This window comes from Polistes canadensis, unplaced genomic scaffold, assembly GCF_001313835.1.
Source record: "Polistes canadensis isolate GaletaPanama2010 unplaced genomic scaffold, ASM131383v1 scaffold_8, whole genome shotgun sequence".
NCBI lineage: Eukaryota > Metazoa > Arthropoda > Insecta > Hymenoptera > Vespidae > Polistes > Polistes canadensis.
This window is the reverse complement of record NW_014569555.1, coordinates 767,085-788,832: the sequence shown is the minus strand read 5'-3', so window position 1 is coordinate 788,832 and position 21,748 is coordinate 767,085. Positions and strand designations below refer to the sequence as shown.

Here is a 21,748-nt window from a genome sequence, read left to right as displayed (position 1 = left end):
TACGTGTACACTTGTGTAAAGTCGATTTGATATTAAAAGATACAATTTTGGATATTAGGATAGAAACGATAAATGAATATTGAAATATTCTTACAATTAGAATAGATTGTGTCATTGTAAGCTGTTAGGGTCTATTATATCGATTAGAAAGTTAAAACATCCGTAGTGGTCGTAACATCCTGTGATGATGGTGCTAGTGGTGGTGGTGGTGGTGATGGTGACCGAAAGAAAGAAACAAGTAAGGCGGAATATTCATGATTTCCGCAGAAACTCTAACGTAGCGTACAAATCTAAGGATAGACCATTTAAACAGAAGGTAGATCCTCCCCACTTCTTTTCTTTTCATTTTATTTTCTCTTATTTTCTTTTCTTCTTCTTTTTCTTTTTTTTTTTTTTTTAATGGTTAGTAGTATATATAAAGGTATGTACCATACTCGAGATAAAACGAATTCGTTGTAAGCAAGGAACTTTTAACTTGAAACTTTGTTTTTTCATTTTTCTTTTTTCTTTCTTTCTTCTTCTTATGTCAGATGCTTAGGTACACAGATAACTTGCATCGTATTTATGCAAGTGTTAACAATTCATAGAATAAATGTATGTATATACATGCTAAATGTTTCAAAATACGTGGAAGTAAATTCAAAGGGTAATTTAAGTTCGCTTTAAAATAAGAAACAAACAAACAAAAAATGAAAAAGAACAATAAATTCGTAAAAACCGTGCGATCTCGTTTCCGAATGATAATTATTTCACGATCGAAGAGTAATGACAAAAACTATTATTACAAAATAAATACCAATACTTATGACAGTAAACTAATTATATGTCCAAAGAATAGAAACAAATCACAACATTCTATGATTTATTTTATAAAATAAAATAAACGATGAGATAACAAATTCGTAATAAATTCGTCAACTTCCAACAATATCATAATTACCGAAACATACGTACATGTATATAAGAAAAAAATGTTGTTACGTAAAAAAAAAGAAAAAGAAGAAAGAAAATTTCAAAATTACACATCATACGTAATCAATCATTTTCAAAAATAATTTAACAAAAAGAAAAAGAGTGTCGAAGGTGTGGGGATGGGGGTTTGAAAAATATTTAACTAAAAAACGACAAAAGAAAGAAAAAAAAATAAATTTTGAAAAGTAGTTGATAACGAGAGACGAAACGAAAGGTAATGGTACTGTTGATGATGGTTGGATTGGTTGGTTGGTTGATTGGTTGTGTGGTGGTGATGGTTGATCCTTGTAGGAGGCTTCCGTCGAGAATCGTCCCCGCAGACGATCGTGAGGTCGCCGTCAAGGGACATAACGGATCTGGCTGTTCGTCTGTTCCGAGTAAGGTACGCGCCGCGCATGCGTAATGCCGTCGCATTCCAGACATTGCAAAGTCGCTGCACCGTGTGCGCCAGTGCATCCTCGTTGCTGCGCCGGTGCATCGGCCGCGGTGAACGTGCTCATGTGAGAGTGGGGTGGGGGATGGGGGGGTTAAAGAAACTGAAAGAGAGAAAGAAAGAGAAAGAGAGAGAGAGAGAGGGAGAGAGAAAGGAATAGGGGGAAGGGGAAGGGGCATGGGGGAGGGGAGATGGGGGGGAAGATGTACGTGCGTACCGGCTCGTCGATCGCGGACCTCTTTGATCGTTGGCCGAATATCGGAGGTGGACCAATTTGCCGGTTCCTTCTCATCCTTCGACTGAGAATGCATGCCTTGGGAAGGTGCGAAGGAATTTGTCGCACTTTTGGATTCCTCCACGCCTTCTAGAAAGTATCTTTCTTACTTTCTTTCTTTATCGAATGATATTTAATTTGTTTGAAATTTAATAGATAGAATTTATTTGTTGTTTTTAATAATTAGTAATATTTTATTGTCACACACGTATCTCTGTGAGAAATTATGTTATTGGATTCTTGTTTGTTAAATAATTCTAAATAAATATAAATAAGTAAGTAAATGTAAATATATTCTCTATTTTTCGATTTATTATATTTTAGTATATAWTATTTAGATTGTAATATTGTAACCGAGTACATTGATTRAACAATAACAGGCTGTAAATTAAATAAACATCGTCTATACGAATTATATTTTTATATGTTATAATATAAAAAGAAAATCTAATAAATATAATTAAATAATGTTATATTTTTCCTACAACGATATTATTTTATTTAAAATAATCTAACTCGTTAATTTAGATCTCGAATTACTATATCTAAAAGTTTTTTAATCGAAATGTCATTGATATAATCGATAAGGAAGAAAAAAATGAAACCATTAAACAAATTTGGTCTAAACAAACTTCCAATGAATATGATATGCATAAAAAGAGAACAAATAAAAAAATCCAGATTCAAAAGCATACAAATTGTCCCTTCCCCACTCACCCATTAAAAATCAAATTTTCCTACTTGTGAAATATTTGATTTACGTTTTGTGTACAAATACATTAACGATAAATTTATGATCGAGTTCTTAAACCTATGACACTTTTTCGGTTATCTTCTTGTTGAAAACGATGATTGAAAGAAAAAAAAGAAAGATAAATTAAATAAGACGAAAAAGAAGAAGAAAAGAAGAAAGGGAAGAAGAAGAGCACGAATGAAAGGAGAGGAGGTTGCACGAATGCGAAATACGAGACGAGAAAAGTATCGGTATGGAATGTCACTAGTTTAAAGAAAAAAAGAAAGAGAGAGAGAGAGAGAGAGGGAAGGTCTCGTGGGTCCAGTTCTGAGAACTCTTAGGGGCCCTAACGAGTGAATGCGGCCGTACCTGAATGATTATAAAGCGTACCGGCAAACGCGGTAGAGGATGTTTATCCTTGCGATCACGATTCGCGGAATAACGAGCCGATATTCGGAAAGAAACCGGTAAAGGTGTCACCAATGTTCCTTGCTGTGTTCAATTTTGAAATCCATTTGCAACAGCGAATCCCGGATGATTTTCTATTTCGTTTTTTACTATAAATTGTAAATACCATCGTTCCTCGGAGTTAAACGATAGGCAGTGAAGAATCAAGTCAAACAGGTGCCCCCGAGTGTTAACAATTTCGGTACTCTTAAAATTAAATTAGAGATAAGAATTATTTCAACAAAAAATTTTCGAATAAGTTATTAACGATAAAGAAAAGTAATCACAAATTTCATGGAATAAGATATTAACTAAATTTATTTGAAATACGTCATTTTCCTCGTACTGTAATGAAAAGAAATTTGAAGTTCTCGGGGCCATTGGCGATAGGTGGAATCGACGAAAATCGTATAAGTCAGTGCAAAACTTTGCATTTAGCAATAATTATTGTTCCACGAATATACATATTTCACGATACACACACTTACGTAACCAAATATCGCTAGAACCATCTATATTCTTTTTCAATTGTTGCTCGAACTGGTCTAACAGTTTTTTGATACTCTTGCACACTTGCATTCCTATAGGATTGGTATAATTTGTATTAAGTGTTTAAGTTTGAAACGTTCTATTACTCGATTTACTTTCAGTTAAAAAATAAACATTTTATATTTAATGACCCTAATATATCAGTCCCATTATTGGTCCAAATATTTACGGTTAACGATGAAATCAAGAATCATATAATTCTGTGTTCTTATAACTCAGGGATGGGGATTATTGTAATTAATATATTTGTTTGTAATACAAAGCTTCTCAATTTTTACAAACAGATATCTATTTTAGGATTATTCAACTTTCATATTGATATTAATTTTTATTGCAGATGAATATTTTATTATTAGATAAATATGTATATCGTATATTTTTACTACTCTCCCTTTTACGGGTTCGTATCATTTCTCTATGAATATTTTCTCATAGATATCCAATATGTACTATCAAAGAAGTCACGTCTTTTTACCGTTTCTCTGGAGTCAATAACATACGGTTCTTTTTTATTTTTTTTTTTTTTTCTTCAAACGGGTCATCCATCCATTTTACTAACCATACTCATGTTGCTTGCCTTTAATGGTTTGACTAAAAATAAAACTAATAATCCAACTTGGTTAGATCATTGATTGTTAACGAAATATAATTTTATTTAAATGATCGAAAATTCGTCTCGCGAAAGTATTTGCATTAAGATATAATAAAAATACATAATGATTATTTTTTTTATAAGTAAAACCTAATTGATATTTTATCGCATTTTATTATGTATTTTAGACGAGATTTAATCTGTATTCTAGTAAGATCAATTTTATTATTATTATTATTAATTAAATCTCTAATGAAGAATAACGAGATAGAAATGGAAGTTCGTTTTCGATGCCACGTGATAGAAAGAGAGAGAGAGAACATATGACGCACGTGCATTCGACGTGGTTAACAGGAAGTGCTGTATATCGTGCTACGGATTTCCGTCGCTATTAGCACACGTCAGAATTGGTTTTCCGCGTACGATAAGCACTGGATACAAAGTGCAACGATTAAGGGTAAGCGAGAGAGGGAACATAACGATCGTTTTATTACTCTTACAAATTATCAAAACCAATAATAAGAGTCCACGTATGTGTGTGTGCTTGTAAGTGTCTTGGATAGGTATATGCGTGTAACACAAGTACAATTATAATATTATATTAAATTATTTTTAATTAAATATAAATAAATACGAATTATATATAATTTTAATTATCGTAAACGCGATCATCAGTTGGTGAACATAATTACTATTTAATTTTAAATAAATACACACAAATTAAAATAGATAATTAATTAATTTTGAATAAAAAAATAAGGAACACGAAATATTATTACACAATAAATTATATGAGTTAATGAGAGAATCTTTGAAAGTTTGTTGCTGACAATAAGAAGTAAAAAGAAAAATCTAAAAGCTTACGTTCATTATTAACACTATTCCTATCGAAGGCGATCATAGAACACTTTTTTAAAATTTTCGATTAAAATTATAATCATTAGTCGAAAACGCTTCTTTTTTTTTTCATCAAACAACAAAAATTGTTCATTATTCCAATAACGTTTGTCGTATTAAATAAATGTCGTATCTTTTATCCTTCAATCGATAATAAATTTTTAACAAATTATTCGCAATATATTTTCCAATGATGTTGAAAAATACATATCTCTAATAGAAATAATGTTACATAAATTAAATTCGTATAAAAAATTGTTCATTATTCCAATAACGTTTGTCATAATAAATAATTGTCATATCATTTATCCTTCAATCGATAATAAATTTTTAACAAATTATTCGCAAAATATTTTCCAATGATGTTGAAAAATACATATCTCTAATCGAATAAAGTAAATTCGTATCGAAAATTTTAAATGGCGTCGTGACGCTATGTAGAAGAAAAGACAAAGAATGAATAATACTGGATTGCGAGATGAAGAAATTGAAAAGGCGAAGAAAGAAAGAAAGAAAGAAAGAAAGACAACAACAACAAAAAGGAGAAGAAAACACGAGAGAAAGAGAAAGAGAGAGAGAGAGTCCTCGAGTGAAGAGGTAAAATGGATGAGGTGAGAGTTGGAGGACGTTGAGGAGAGGAAAAAGGGAAAAATGGAAAAGGAATAGGAAGAAGGAAGATGCGAAAGAGACGAAAAGAAAGATGAAAAATGAGAAATACGGGGGGACAGTTAAAGAGTAAGAGAGAAACACACAGAAAGAGTGAAAGAGAGAGAGAGAAAGAGAGTGGAAGAAGAAAGATAAAGAGAACGTCAGCGATGCGGTGAGCACCGGTCGGTCAGTATATAATAAGGTAGACAGGAGGGTAGCTCTGAAATGAGATGGTTTCGTCGGCAGCTTTGTCCGGCGCCATGTTTAACATAGCACCACCTCATCTACGCGCCACACCGAACCGGTACCCCGTAGTTCCTCTGTTTTTACACGAGCTCTCGACTCCTCTTGCATTCTCTTCTAAATCCTCCCCACCCCCTTCCCTCGCTGCCCCCTACCCCCTACCCCCTGCACTCACCACTCTAGCGCCGGACGAACCCCCCCCCCAACCCTACCTTCACCATAGTTCTTCTTCTTCTTCTTCTTCTTCATTCTATTCCTCCTCTTCTTCTTTCTGCTCAGACTACTCCTCTTCAACACAACTATCACCACCACCACCACCATCATGTCATCATTCTTTTCCCTCTTTCGTTCAAACAGTATTCCTGCACGTTATCGAAAAAGTTCATAGATTTATTGTAAGTGTATTGGATTTTATGTTAAATAATTAAAGAAATATTTTGATACTTTAACCATTTGAGTACTGAATACTTTTAACTGAAGTGTTTTTTACGAATGAAATAATTTATTATTAATGTGAGAGATCAGATGGTAATATTGATAAATTATATTTAATAATTAGAATTTTTTGTTTGTCACAATATTATTTTCATCTGACAAAGATATAACTAAAATATTATATTATTTTAAATTCACATTGATAATTATACGTGTATCAACTTTTAACGAACGCATATATGCGTTCATAGCACTCAAAGGGTTACACATTCGCATCTGGAAATAAAGGAGAATTCTCTTTATATAAAAAAAAAAAGAAAAACGATTGTCGTCGGGCAACGAGTATTCTCGTTTTACGAGAAGTGTGTGTGTGTGCTTTCCAGATAAATTCTTAGATAACAGGATTATTTATTGATAAATATAATGATGGCAATTTTAATTACATACGTAATTTTAAATCCCTTAAAATACCTGGATTTGTATATGAAAGTTTGTGTGATGAAAATAGTCCGATGCGATTGTGTTGAGAGACATAAATATTTGTTTTTTATGCTATGTAATGTTTAATTTGAAGTGAAGTTCTATGCAAGATCTGTCAAATTTTTGCTGAACTATGTCGAGATAAAAATGAGCTCCAAATTTTACAAACAAAACACATGCGTTGCAGTAATCTAAAGAAACGATTTGTTTCATCCTATAATAAATTCTCATGAACTCATACTCATATCATCACACAACACGACAAAAGATTATATTATAATTTTCTTAGTCATCTTCTACACAGAAAACTAATTATAAGATATAATGAACATCGATCAAAATTCTTGTAGATAATTTGTTATTATTTTTCTTGGCTTTCCTTATAAGGAAATCGTCTTTTATCTTTCAATAAAATTTAACACACATTGTCAATTTTAATTATTAAATATATACTCAATAAATGTAACGGATAGAGATTAATAGAAATTTTTAATGATGAAATTTAACAGGGAACTTGGACATGAAAGAAGTAGAACTATGTTTGATTTAGTTGGACGTTTCGTCCCTTTATTGGGACTTCTTCAGCAACTTAATCTTTACAGTTCAGCGTCTTTTTTCATTGAGTAGACATACATTTTTCTTTTTATTATTAATATTCAAAACACAAAACATCTAAACTTCGTTAAATTGATCGTTATTATATAGACTTATTTAGAACTTAAATAATAACGATCAATTTAACGAAGTTTAGATGTTTTGTGTTTTGAATATTAATAATAAAAAGAAAAATGTATGTCTACTCAATGAAAAAAGACGCTGAACTGTAAAGATTAAGTTGCTGAAGAAGTCCCAATAAAGGGACGAAACGTCCAACTAAATCAAACATAGTTCTACTTCTTTCATGTCCAAGTTCCCTGTTAAATTTCATCATTAAAAATTGTAATTTTTGGACGAGAGAAATACTAAATAAATTAATAGAAATATTTAAAGCGACACACACATGACCTATTATTTGTAAAGATTAAAATTAATCAATCGCATACAAGTGTGAAGAAAAATTAGCTGCGACATTGCATAAGGGTGATCTCATCAAGCTCAAAAACAGCTGCATTAGAAAAATCTTCGATTTTTCGTATCGTAATACGGTTTACGAAGAAATGTTCTTACGAACGAACACGAATGAACGATATTTCGGTGTAGAATTGGTACGTCATAGAAGCGCCCTTTTCAAATACGCGAATCACGAGCGTTAACGTTTCTCTATTTTTACCTGAAATTAAGTTGCCTACCACTTTTCATAGGTAGAAACCTCGTAGATAGTTTGCCTATCTTTGTTGATAATTATTGTTCGTGACATCGAGGAACTGTAACACATACATAAACAAAGATGACACGGACGATCGCAATTGAAAATGATATGCGTCATTTTATAACACTAATTTCCTGTACTAACACGCTTTGAAGGAATAGTTCAAACGAACGCAATGACGTCGTGGGATGGGAATGGGGAAGTGGGGGGAGAAATAGGATAAACAATTATCCTTATTACAAAATCATTTATATTTCAATCGTTTCGTGACATATAGCGCCACTTTAATAACTTATCGTTTCGAATTATAATTATTGGATAATAGGTAAACGTTTATCTTTCACATACAATCACTTTAAATTTTAGTATCATTTCGTTACAATATAACTTAGAATTAATATCTCAAATAAATAATATTTATTCGTTAAGTTTCGAGAAGTATAAATAAGTGTTAAACGATTAGCATTGAAATAACGTAATAATATAAAAGTGTAGTTGACAACTTTGATCGTAAAATATGGATGCAAATCAAATATCAAAATTTAATTTTATTGTATCGAATATTACGTCTAATCGATATCAAACACAATTTAAAAATCTTCATACCGTTCTTTCCTTCCTATCAAGTTCTAATTCTCAAAGAAAACTTATCAGTCCATTTTTTCATTTATGTGGAAGTGAACAAACAAATTATATAAAGGTAGAATTCAATGAAAATTCGGTAGAAGTTATGTTGTTAAATAAATTTGAAGAAACATTGTATCATGTAAAACCGATATTTACTTCAATGAGAATGATCAAAAATGGCGAAACTGAAGAATTTAAAATAAAAGAACCCGGTTCGTTGAATTGGTCACCAATTAAACAGCAAAAATATTTCAACTCAATTGGCTTTTTTGAAATTCAATTTACCATCTATTATTCAATTATACCAATTTTCTCGTTTTTCGTATCAACAAAATCTTTACTCCACGATTGCTTGTTGAATATGTACACGGAAAGAAAATTTTCAGATGTGGTATTAATTGTTGAGAATAAAAAATACTCCGCACATAAGTCAATACTTGCTAAAAGTCCTGTATTCAAAGCTATGTTTCAACATGAAATGCGAGAAAAGTATCAAGATGTTGTTACTATCGAAGGTATAGAATCACAAATATTTGACATTATATTAAAATTTCTCTATGTTGGTGAAATAAACGATATTAATGAAATCATCAAATTTGATAATAAAAACCCGAAACAATGGAAATTGGCAAATATTTTAAAAGCAGCGGATATGTATCAGATCGATGATATGAAAGTGTTATTAGGCGATATTGCAAGTAAATATATAAATATTGATAACGTCGCATATTTTCTTGCTGTTGCTACGGAATATAATACATATAATTTAACATACTCTTGTGTGTCATTTATAAAAAACTGTGGTAGCCAAATATGTAATAATAAGAAGTTTAAAGAAATAATAACTGTAAGTCCGACGGTTGGGTTGCGACTGCTAAACTATCTCCTAAAAAAATAATTTATAATCGATTAAAATCCTCGCTTTTGTTTTTTTTTGCTTTTTTTCTTATTTATATCTTTCTGTTATCTCGAATAAAACGTTCAAGTAATTTGACGTGAGATGTAGAGATGAAATATGATATAGATTTTTAAATAAACACAATTGATAGTTTCTTTAACAATTTATTTTTACGTATCAATATTATTTTCATTATAACAAACAAACAGATGATACGATTATTTATGATTTATAATTGTTTGTAACAAATTATCTACAAGAATTTTGATCGATGTTCATTATATATTATAATTAGTTTTCTGTAGAAGGTGACAAAGAAAATTATCATCTTTATTATATAATTTGACAATGTGTACGATTTGTATATTTTAATGATAATAAAAAATGACTAGGTTGATCGCATTTTGCGAAATTGAATTTTACATCTAATGCGTCTGACAAATGTCTAATTGTAAATTTTACAAAACACAAAATTGTTTATAAAAATAATATTATAAGAAGCGTGATCGATCTTCTTCTTTTTTTTTCTTGATCAATAAAATAATTCAATTTAAAAAGTGTACAATGTGGTTTTTCTTTCATGAAAGTTTATGGTAAACGGAAGTAAACAATAATGCATTATTTTCTGAAATAATTAATTGCGTTTTTTTTCTTGCGTTTTTAATAATAGTCGTTGAAAGTTCGATAAATTCGATTTGTTGCCGATATTTTTGATTTTTTTTTATCGCATGATAAAAATCGATTGGTAAGATTAAATAAGAAGAAAAATGATCATTCCATAATAATTCAATAATTATTTCTCTTTTTTTTTTTTCTTCTTTTTGAAATCTTATTTATATCCGTTTATATTTGAATACGTGTATATATTTATATAAATAATTTGAAAAGAGTAATTTTGAAAATTATGTTTACTACTGAAATGGCTATATATAGCAGAACAAAGTCGTAGTTTACTGTTTGTTTCGTATATAGACATTATTTTCATTTCGCAATAACCTTTTGAACAACACAAATTAATAGAAATTATTCGAACATCAATGTTAAGGAAATATGACATAGCAAAACAAAAATAAAATAAAAAGTCATAAGGATGATGGTAGAAAAAAAAAGTTTTCATCTTTTTTTAATAATAATAACGAGGGATTATAGACACGGTAATTATTATTATTATAAAGATTTAAATATTACTATTCATTGGGTACACATAACATCACTTTAATAACTTGTTGTTACGAATATATATATATTGTATGAGTTTAATAATAGATATAAGATTTATTCTATAAATTATATATCAACGCTTTCATTTCATTCGTCTGATAGCTTTAAACCTTACCGGAGAGTTGTATTTTGACGGTTAGTAAATTAGTGAGAAGTGATAATACAATATAGAATTAATTACGTTTATTGAATTATAAGAGATATTAAAGTGCGTTGATATTTCTAATTATTCGTTAAATATGCCTTGCAACAGTTCGGAAATTGATTCACCCGAGCAAGTCATTACAGATGATCATAATTCGGAGTATGTTTCGACCGTATTCACTTATTTAAAAGTAATGAATAAAAGAACTGACCAAGAATTTCATACTCCAGATTTTCTATTACATAATACTATACAATTGTGTTACGTATTCATATATTGGAATGAAACAGAACTTGCATTTACCTTGGGAAGCAAATGCGATAAGGACTTATATCGTATCAAGCTAGGTTTTACAGACATCAAAATATTCCACGAAAAAGATCAAATAAGTTGTGATTTTAAAGTAGAACCAGTTAACAGTTATAACGGATATTGTAATACGGTCAATAATTTAGATTTTTACGACTATCGTCAACTCAAATTTGTATTTTATATCAAACATATAACGTATATTATCGAAGGTTTATTTCCAAAGAAAAGTGAATTATACGCACGCTTGAAAAGTATGTACAAAGAGAAGAAATTTACTGATCTGAGAATATATGTAAAGAACACTGAATTTTTAGCACATAAAGCGATAGTAGGAAGGAATTCTACATTCGCAGAAATGTTTGAAAATAGTACGGAAGATAATGTAAAGGTTATCAACATCAATGACTTGGATCCTGCGATATTCGAAATTATATTGAATTTTCTTTACGTAGGTGAAACTGAAAAAATTGACTTTACCAAAGGAAAACTAACGCTTCTTTTTAATTTATTACAAGCGGCGGATAAATATAAGATCGATGATTTGATAGCGAAATTGACAGATAAGACGATAAAACATTTAAACAAAGACAACGTTATTGATATACTTAAATTTTCTGAACAATCCAACTTGAAACTCTTAAAAAGCCGATGTATTTATTATATTACAATGTATCGTGCAGAAATTTGCGAAAATGAGCTTTTTAAAGATATGATTTTAAAATATCCAAGGATAACTGCAGAACTGCTTTATTTCGCCTTACAAACTATTGGAGAAGAATACGTTTCAGATGAAAATTACTGATTTCTTTTATCACATTTACTACTTATATTATATTAAATAATGATAAACAAAACATTATAACGATGAGAACATATGTTTTATAAAATTAATTTCAAAGAAAAAGAAAAGACAAATTTTATTTATAAGAAAACAGATGGAACGAGTAATTATGATTTGTAATCGATTTCAACAAACTATATACAAGAATTTCGATCGATGTTCATTATATCTTATAATTATTAGTTTTCTGTAGAAGGTGACAAAGAAAATTATCATCTTTATTATATAATTTTTGACAATGTGTACGAGTTTTATATTTTAATGACAATAAAAAATGATTAGGTTGATCGCATTTTGCGAAATTGAATTTTACATCTAATGCGTCTAATAAATGTCTAATTGTAAATTTTACAAAACACAAAATTGTTTATAAAAATAATATTATAAGAAACGTGATCGATCTTCTTCTTTTTCTTGATCAATAAAATAATTCTATTTAAAAAGTGTACAATGTGGTTTTTTCTTTCATGAAAGTTTTATGGTAAACGAAAGTATACAATAATGCGTTTTATTTTCAGAAATAATTAAAAGAAAATTCTTTAAAATTTGTTCTCGAATTCAGACGTACTTTCTTACGTTTTTAAATAATAGTCGTCGAAAGTTCGATAAGCTTGATTTGTTGTTGGTATTTTTTATTTTATTTTTTCATCACATGATGTATAATCAAATATATAAACTATATGCATAAAAATCGATTCATAAAATTAAACAATAAGAAAAGAAAGTATATTGTAACTCTAACGCAAATTAATTTTGTTTTTACAAGCTGATTCTCTCTTATTTCGATAATAACGATTAGACGATAATGTAAAAAATATTAATTTGAGAAAGAATAATAAATATCGATTTATTTCGTCTCTCTTGGTAAGATTTTCCTTGATAGATTGTTGTTACTTTAGTTAGAAAATTAAATTACGTATTTACGTATTTATTTCTGATAACGTATAATTAGAATACCAATATCAATCATTCGAAAATATGTATTTGTTTATTCAAAACGATATAAACGATATATATATATACGAGTTAATGTCACTATAGAAACTAAAATATTTTGTTTTCTTAATGATAAATAGCACACACAACTCTTGTTATTTATTTTAACGAATCAGATTACTTTGGTTATACGAATAGGATTGATTATGTATGTTTAAACAATTCACTTCAATTTCATTCGTCCAAAAGTTTCGGACTTAATCGCAGAGTTGGGTTTTAACGGTTAGTAAATGATATATATCGAGAAGTTAGAGAATAAAATATAGAATTAAATAACGCTTATTGAATTCAAGTGAATTCAATCGTAAAATATGATGGCTTACGATTTAGACAATGTTGCGTCTGAAGTAAAGATTCAAGAAAAAGAAGAAGAAGAAGAAAATGAAGAAGAATTTCTGTTAATAACTACTATTTGTACATTTACAAGAGCATTGCTTCCACAAACTGAAGACAAATTTGTAAGTCAACCATTTTACTTACACAATACTTTGGAATGCTATTTTATAGAAATCATTTGGGAAGGATTTGAATTTGTGGCGCAGATGATACCTACATTAAATGAAAAAGTGGAGTGCAATTTCAATCCATATTTTGGTGAATCAACAATATTTGACCAAACGTCACAATGTAATTACAACTTTCAATCTGATAAAGATAATCCTACTTATACGTCATGTTCCATGTTAGGTTATTGCGAGTTTATCGATATTCGTTTACTTTCATTTACATTTTCTGTTCAACATGTTAGACCTTATTTCGAAAATATAAACCCGACACAACCAGAACTGTACGAACGTTTACACGACATTTTCAAGGAAAAAAGATTTACGGATGTCAAGATAAACGTCAAGGGGAGAGAATTTTCAGTTCACAAGGCATTGATCAAAAGATGTTCCATATTGTATGAAATAATCAGAAATAATCAAAACAAAAAGAATAGAAACTTCGTTGAAATAACCGATATTGAACCTGACATTTTCGAAGTTATATTGAAATTTCTTTATCTTGGTGAAACTGGAACGATTGATTTGTATGAAAATAATAATGAATTTCTTTTTAATGTAATATTAGCGGCTGACTTTTATCAAATTAACGATTTGAAACATAAATTGATCAATATAGCCATAAAATATCTAAGCATTCAAAATGCCATTCATAATCTTATTTTTGCTGAGAAATTCAACATTTTTATTTTAAAAGAAAACTGCATGAAGTATATACGAGTTTATGGTAAACCCATATCCAAGACTGCGCTATTTCAAGAGCTGGTAGACGGGTATCCGAAATTGTCAGCAGATATGCTTTTATATGTTTTACGTGAATAGAATTCGATAGGTTTGTAACTTATTTCTTTTTAATATTAATTATTGTTTTTTAACTCACACATTTATATTAAATTTACTAATAATAAATAATCAATTGTAGCAATGAAAAATGCTATCTTATTAATGACAAAAACAAACGTTACTCTTAATATCGGTTAATTTTTTTTGTCGGAAAAAAATTTTGCTAATCATCTTAAATATTTTTAAGAACGTTATTGTGATTATATTTTCTACTATTCTTCTTTTTAATATTTTTTACAGATTTTTCTAAGATGTTGGATTGCATTTAAACGACTATTTGTTGAGCTGCGAAATGACTACATCAATGTTTAAGAGATATAACTTATGAATCTGTTATTATTATTATCAAATTTAAATTGACGAAAACATCTGTTAAGAATTCAAATCTGTTTACTAAAATTTTCCGTTAATGTGTAAAAAAAAAAACAAAAAAAGGCGTAACAAAAACGAATAACATTGGTTTCAAATTATAACTGAACTCAAAATAAAATTTTGTTGAATTTTTAATATTGAAACTATAATAAAAAGTCTCAAAGATGATCTTATTGTAAGGACAAAAAAGTTTTCATCTGTTTAAAACTGTAATGACGAGAGATAGATTAAAATTATTATTATAAAAGTTTTAATATTTCTATTTTCTTGTAACAAATAGTCCTACTTAGGTAACTTATTTATTAGTTACTTAAGTAACTTATTTATTATTAGGACAAAATATATTTTTCTTTATGGTGTATTTACAATTTCTTGCTTCTACGTTCAGGAATCAATGAGAAGTGTTAAGCAGATCTTTTCAACAATTTTTTTAATATAAAAATTAAAACAACTTTTATCATCAAGCGTAACTCGTTTTATAATTTTAAACATGTAACATATCTAAAAAATATCTGTGGCGTTTTCTAGATAATTAAAAAAAGTTCCTAGAACTCCTTATGGATCCTTAGAAAGGACGAGAAGAGAATCCCTAAAAAAAAGCTTTTAGTTCCAAGAAGATACCAACTAGAAAAAACATTTTTCAAAAGGATCGAGACAACCGTCCAGGATTCATCAACTTCTATTATAGTTAACGAATAAATTTTCTATTTATTTTATTATAAATCATAATATTTTCTTTTCCTCGACATCTTTTATGAATCTCATTACAATCTGGTAAAGTATCGTTACAAATTTAGTTAGTTGATTTACAGTGCTGCCAACTTACGTTTGAACGAGAACCCACGATGTGAATATAACCAAGGAATGAAATCATTTGATGATAAAGAAGATTTCTTTCCAACTGTTTATCCGATGTATACCGTCTTGAATACTTGAATCGTTTTTATCGACCAAAATTGATCAACAGATCACCAATAATATAGAAATTTCATTTGATGATTAGCCAAAAACTTTCTAAATACAAATGTTTCTAGATGTCGCGTGGATAAGTCGGTAAGGAAGATAAAAATCATATTTATTATTCCAATATCCGACTGTTTACAATTTTTATATTTAAACGTTAATGGTGACAAATTCACAATTTCATGAAAAAATTGATTTTTCGTTTGAAATTATAACGAAAGCTATACGATAATATAGACATAAATCATTTTACAATAAATGTTCGTATTCTTCGTGACACGTTGCGTTATTTTAATAGTCCGACACTATGACAAATGAACATATTGATTTATGAACATATTTATTTAGAAACATACTGCTCTTGTCCATTTTATAAGATTAGTCTCTTCGAAATTATATTCCTAATATTATCTCACGTATATATTTCTCTTCTATATTTATTTTATATATTACAATATTTTTGTTTCATATGTAAAAAAATGACGAGTAATAATACCAATCAAAAAATACGATTATAAGATCAATCTAATGATGTATTTCTTTTTTCCATATTAAAACATAGGTTCTCAAAGTTTTGCCTAGATGAACCAAATTGTAAATTCCAAAATATTTATCAAATATAACTAAATAATGTCAAATAAGAAAAGAAAACAATAATAACAACTCTCCATTCCACGTATATTAAAGATACAATTTAATATTTTGTTCAATCGAATTAATTTAAATTACATTATAATAAATGTGATTTATTTTTTTATAAAAATGTAAATCATCTTTATGAAATCAAGATCGTTGATGATCTGACATCGCGATCCACACTTTGAGAATCCCTGTTCTAAAACACAAGCTGTTAACTTCGGGATTACGATAATATATCTTTAAAAAGTGATATGTATACATGCATAGATATTAATATAGATATAAGATATGATGATACGAGAGAGTAACAAAAATATAATTTGTAATTTTTTATAGATGTTACCGTCATAACCGGAAATCCGCCATTGCTAGTAATTCCTCGGCATTACTATGAATGCAAAGAGCCTTCCAATGAAGTCGGAAACAGAAAAATTCTTACAGTTTTTTCTAAACAACAAACATAATACTTTGATATTCTATAGAGAATATCAAATTATTATTTAAACAACGTGGAAAGGAATACATTCTCGAGCACAGACACACACAGCCATACGCAACCCCTACCCCCCAAAACAACCAAATAGGTAAAAAACATTTCTTTCTAAACCTGTTTATCTTCCGATACGATAGGGAACAAAAGATACAAATTTCCGTGAAAATCTCTATGAATATCTGTCTAACTAATGTCTAGAAAATATAGCCTGAACCTTTGCAAATCGATTTATTATTCGACAAGGTATTTTACACGTAGGAAAAAGGGAGTACTTTAATTTAATATAAGAGTAATTAAAATCTATTCACTCTTTTGGTATGGAAATATTTACAGAAACCTTTAAAAGAAATATCGAAGATTGCAATGCGGTAAATTATGCATCTTTGAAAAGTTTTGGTAAATATTTTTTATACTAAAAGTGTGTCTAGATTTTAGTAAAACTTATATTAAAATAAAGTACACTATCTTGTCTACGTGTGGAGGAATACTATATCGAGTAATAAATTGTTCTGCAAAAGTTCAAAAGATGTCAAAGAATGCGCTGCTGCAAATTTTTCCTACTTTGCCATTTCTTTGAAAAGTTTTGGAAAATATTTTGTATACTTTTAGCAAATAGATTTTAATAAAACTTATATTAAATTAAAGTACACTCTTGTATCTACACGTAGAATACAAATTTGAGTTAATTAGTTATATTTGAGCTAATCAAATATACATATACACAAACACCATGGATGCATGCATACTATCTTATAAACCCTTACGACAAAGGGAATAAACAACAATTAATTCTCAAAGTTTATATTTTTGTTGTCATTTGTTTCAATAATTAAAATGATCTTTTATAATTTAAGATTAAATTTATATGTATTACAGAGAGAATATTCCAATGAAACAAACAGTTTAAGAACTTTAACTTTAATATTATGGTACATGGAAATACAAAATGTCGAATAGTGGTTCAATACGATGGTCATGCTTCTTCGAATCATTCGATTTGAAAAAAAAAAATACAATTACGTATTGATTTGTTATCATTGTGATAACGATTAAACGATTCAATTCTTAATAGCAAATTGATAATATTATTATTATCGATTATTATCAATCTGTTTCCTCTCTGTTTCCTTCTCTTTCTTTCTCTCTCTCTCTTTCTCAAATTTCAAATTTACGAATACATGTTTTAATTGACTGTTAATTATTGTTTTCTTATTAGCGACCCACATACAAGTCGTTCGTGCAAAGGCTTCGTATTAATACTGATCCATATAAAGATTGTATCATATATATGTTAGATCGAATTTCGTATATAGAAAGATAATCGCGTAAACATAAACAATAACACACACGGTTAGAGTTATTATAGAAATTTAAATATTCCTAAATTTGTGGAAACACTATTGGCGCCACATTAGTAAATTTATCGTTACAAATAATATTAGTTTGATAATAATACGTAAAGGTATTTCTTCCGTATATATTATCAGCGAATATTTTCGTTTCATTAGTTGTAACAATTTGAACTACCATAAAGTGTGAAGTTAAATAAGCGAAATATCAAAAATTTGAAATAAAATTCAATAGACCGCACATTAATTGTTATATATATAAAAAAAGAAAAATATCAAAGTGTGTTATAGTTTCGTAGATCATAAAATATGAGTGAATTTATTTTGAATGGTAGTTCAAGTCCGTTTAATTGTCTAATAGACAATGGTTTTGGAATAAGTACTACCTTTTATTCGTATCTAGTTCTTACTCCCATAGATGGGGAAACACTTGTAACTCCAATATTTTATTTAAACGGCAGTGAAACAATGGTTCATTTAGAAATAAATTGGAAAAGCGATATGATTAGAGTTCGGTTGGTTACCGAATATGAATTATTTGACACGAAACCACACATAACAAAAATAACCATAAGCCAAGATAATAGAAAAAATAAGCAAATGCATATATTCAATAGGAAATATATGGATGAGAAATGGTGGATGGAATTTAAACGACCAAAATTTGATGAACCAAAGTTTCTAGAATTTCTATTTAGTTTCATATACGATGAAAGAAGAAGAACAATTAACAGCATAATATCACGTAAAATGGATCTCTACGAACGTTTGAATAAATTGTATAAAGATAAGACGTATGCGGATCTTAAAATAAGAGTTGGCGAGGTAGAATTTTTAGCTCACAAAGCGATACTCGCTGCTAAAAGTCCTGTATTCGCAGATATGTTCAATCATATTACGAATGCCGAAAGTGATAATGTTATTATTATTAATGACATCGATCCGAAAATATTCGAAATTTTCTTGAAATATCTTTATCTCAGCGAGATCGACCATATTCCAAGAACAAACACTAATTATTTTCTACATTTAATCCAAATATCAATAATTTATAAGGTCGATGATTTTACATTGGCAATGAGTAAATTGGCAATGAATTCATTAACTCCTGAAAATCTTCAAAAATGGCTTATCTATGGTGTTGATTTAAACTTAGAATATATTCAAGGAGTGACTACATCTTGTATTAGAAATTGTACTAATTCCGGGGTTCCTTACCTTTCAAAATTTAATAACAATAATATATTATAAGATATAATACCCGGATGTTCAACGATAACAAAATATATTGTTAGAAATTGTAGCGATAATTAATACTCCGTAATACAATTCTTCACTTTTTTATTTATATTTTTTCTTTTTTATATTATTTCAAAAATTCAAATCAAATGTTAAATCCCGACACGATGATTAGACGATTTCTTTGTCGATCTAAAAAATATACCAAAGTTCTAACAAAGAATGTATTAATGTAAAATATGTATAATTGTAAAAATAAAATATGTAATGTATTATAATTAATGTAAAATATAAATGCTCAAAGTCGTTAGCATTTAAATTTCCATAAATAAAGTTGTAATTAAACGTTAGTCGTTCCTTTTGTTATTAACAACCCATATAAGGGTCGTACCACGCGGCAACGTATATCTATAATCGAATTTGTTATTTGAAACGATAATCGTATTAGATAATGAAGAAATAAGCTATCTCAAAATATAAGTACCTTCGAATCTATTTTCAGTATTGTCATCTAACATTTTAGCAATGATATAATTGATATGAAAATATATTAGTCGAAGGTAAACATTTATTTGCAGTTGTTTTAATTTTTGATTTTATTCATTAATACAATAATTAAAAATTAATACAAAAAGAGAATTAAAAAGAGAAAGAAATTTTCGAATAGAACGAGGTGGTTGGTAAGAGAATCTATATGAACAATTAATTTATAAGAGAAATCTATACAATACGATGAATCAATACTACATTTTTTTCTTTCGATATCATACTTAAACGAAATAATTGATCTATATGAAAACAAATTCCATCAAGATATATAAACTCAAGTTAAATGTCATCCTAATGCGAAAGTTCACATAAACCGCTTCCTATCTACAAACAAAGAATACAAAAATAAAAATATTGAAATTTCATAATGAATATTTATGAATCGTTCACATTTGAATTATTTCTTTGATAGAATTTAATTGAAGACATTTCTGACGCTTCCGTTGGAAATATCGAAGAAAGGAAAAACAAAAATTATGAAGAAAATGAAAATATTACTTTTTAATATCGTTCATTCTCATTGCAGTTACGTGTAGCCGCAAATTTGTTTTGTCTATGACACCAAGGATGGTCATCAGTGACCGGAATATATTCTACGTTTATAATTGTAAAAATTGAATGAACATTATCAGTTAATTAATTTGAAACATCACATATAGGTAATTAGAATTTCTTAATTAGAAAACATTACACATTTTATTTTAGAAAATGGTTTATCTATTACGTTTGTAAAACGAAATTAAAGTCTTTAATTGTACTTAATCTATCATATATTGCATTTAATTTTTTACGTTTAACTATCGTGTGAATTCGAAGTAATGGTTAACGTGTTAACGAAAGAACTTTCTAATATCTATAATGAATGTATTACGAATTCTTTTCTAACGTCTATCAATTCATTAAAAATAATTGATTGTTTTAATCATTATTATGATTATTTTCTTTTTAAATTAATAAAACCGAGAGCAGAGAAGTTTTTCTTTCTCTTTAATTGCACACATGCATTCGTCTTTCAAATGACTAAACGTGCTGGTGGTTTCATTGACATCGCATTTAACCTATGGGATGATTTTACAATCGACCGAATAGAATGAAAACGATTGATTCCTATTCTAAGAAATATATTCCCTCTCTCTCTCTCTCTTTACGTCTTTATTAAATATTATCCGACCCACAGAAATATCAACGCAATATGCTGAAGTGCAATCAAGGTCACGAGATATCTATCTAGGTCGTTTGGAAAGTAATTTCGTAAAAACTAAAATATAATAAAAATATAAGTTTTTCAACTTTCAATCAATCCTGACGAGAAAAAATAAAAAAGAAATATATAGATAGGTATTTTCTAATATTAATAAGCTTATCAACCTTGTAACATTTTATCGAAGATATGCATATGTTTTTTTTAGTTGTGATAAGATTTTTTAACAATAGTAAAAAAATGCCTCTAATCAAGCGAATAATCGAAGTTTCTCTCTATGCAGTATTACATTATGCACAAATCAAGGCTTCGGTATCCATCGAGATCATATTTTAAAAAACTTTACGACTTACAAATAGTAATATTGAAAAAAAGCCTAAACGAAAAACAAATCATTTTTTATAATAATCTTCAATTCGTCTTCTCGAATTGTGGACGATTTTTATTCGAAATTTTTAATTCTATGCTCAACTTAAAATTTGATTTATATTTTGATAAATCGTTATGAGCTGAAAAGTATATATATATATAGAATAATTTAATTT

The 21,748-nt window shown here is 28.5% G+C and overlaps 3 protein-coding genes across 4 annotated transcripts in view; 2 read left to right on the top strand and 1 right to left on the bottom strand.

The window, feature by feature from the left end:
* The window catches only part of LOC106791907 (zinc transporter ZIP11), a 51,341-nt gene that overhangs the window by 22,717 nt on the left and 6,876 nt on the right, over nt 1-21,748 (bottom strand). The window lies entirely within an intron of this gene.
* Nucleotides 12,704-15,017, top strand: LOC106791919 (speckle-type POZ protein-like). The gene is made up of 2 exons (XM_014757936.1): nt 12,704-14,387; nt 14,639-15,017. Exon 1 carries the CDS (start codon nt 13,364-13,366, stop codon nt 14,375-14,377), a length of 1,014 nt encoding a protein of 337 aa, XP_014613422.1. The 5' UTR covers nt 12,704-13,363; the 3' UTR covers nt 14,378-14,387; nt 14,639-15,017.
* On the top strand, nt 17,721-19,803 carry LOC106791928. Its single transcript, XM_014757947.1, has one exon. It carries the CDS (start codon nt 18,524-18,526, stop codon nt 19,463-19,465), a length of 942 nt encoding a protein of 313 aa, XP_014613433.1. The 5' UTR covers nt 17,721-18,523; the 3' UTR covers nt 19,466-19,803.

Coding starts and splice junctions, on each gene's coding strand:
- LOC106791919 (XM_014757936.1), top strand. CDS start 13,364: ATGATGGCTTACGATTTAGACAATGTTGCGTCTGAAGTAAAGATTCAA.
- LOC106791928 (XM_014757947.1), top strand. CDS start 18,524: ATGAGTGAATTTATTTTGAATGGTAGTTCAAGTCCGTTTAATTGTCTA.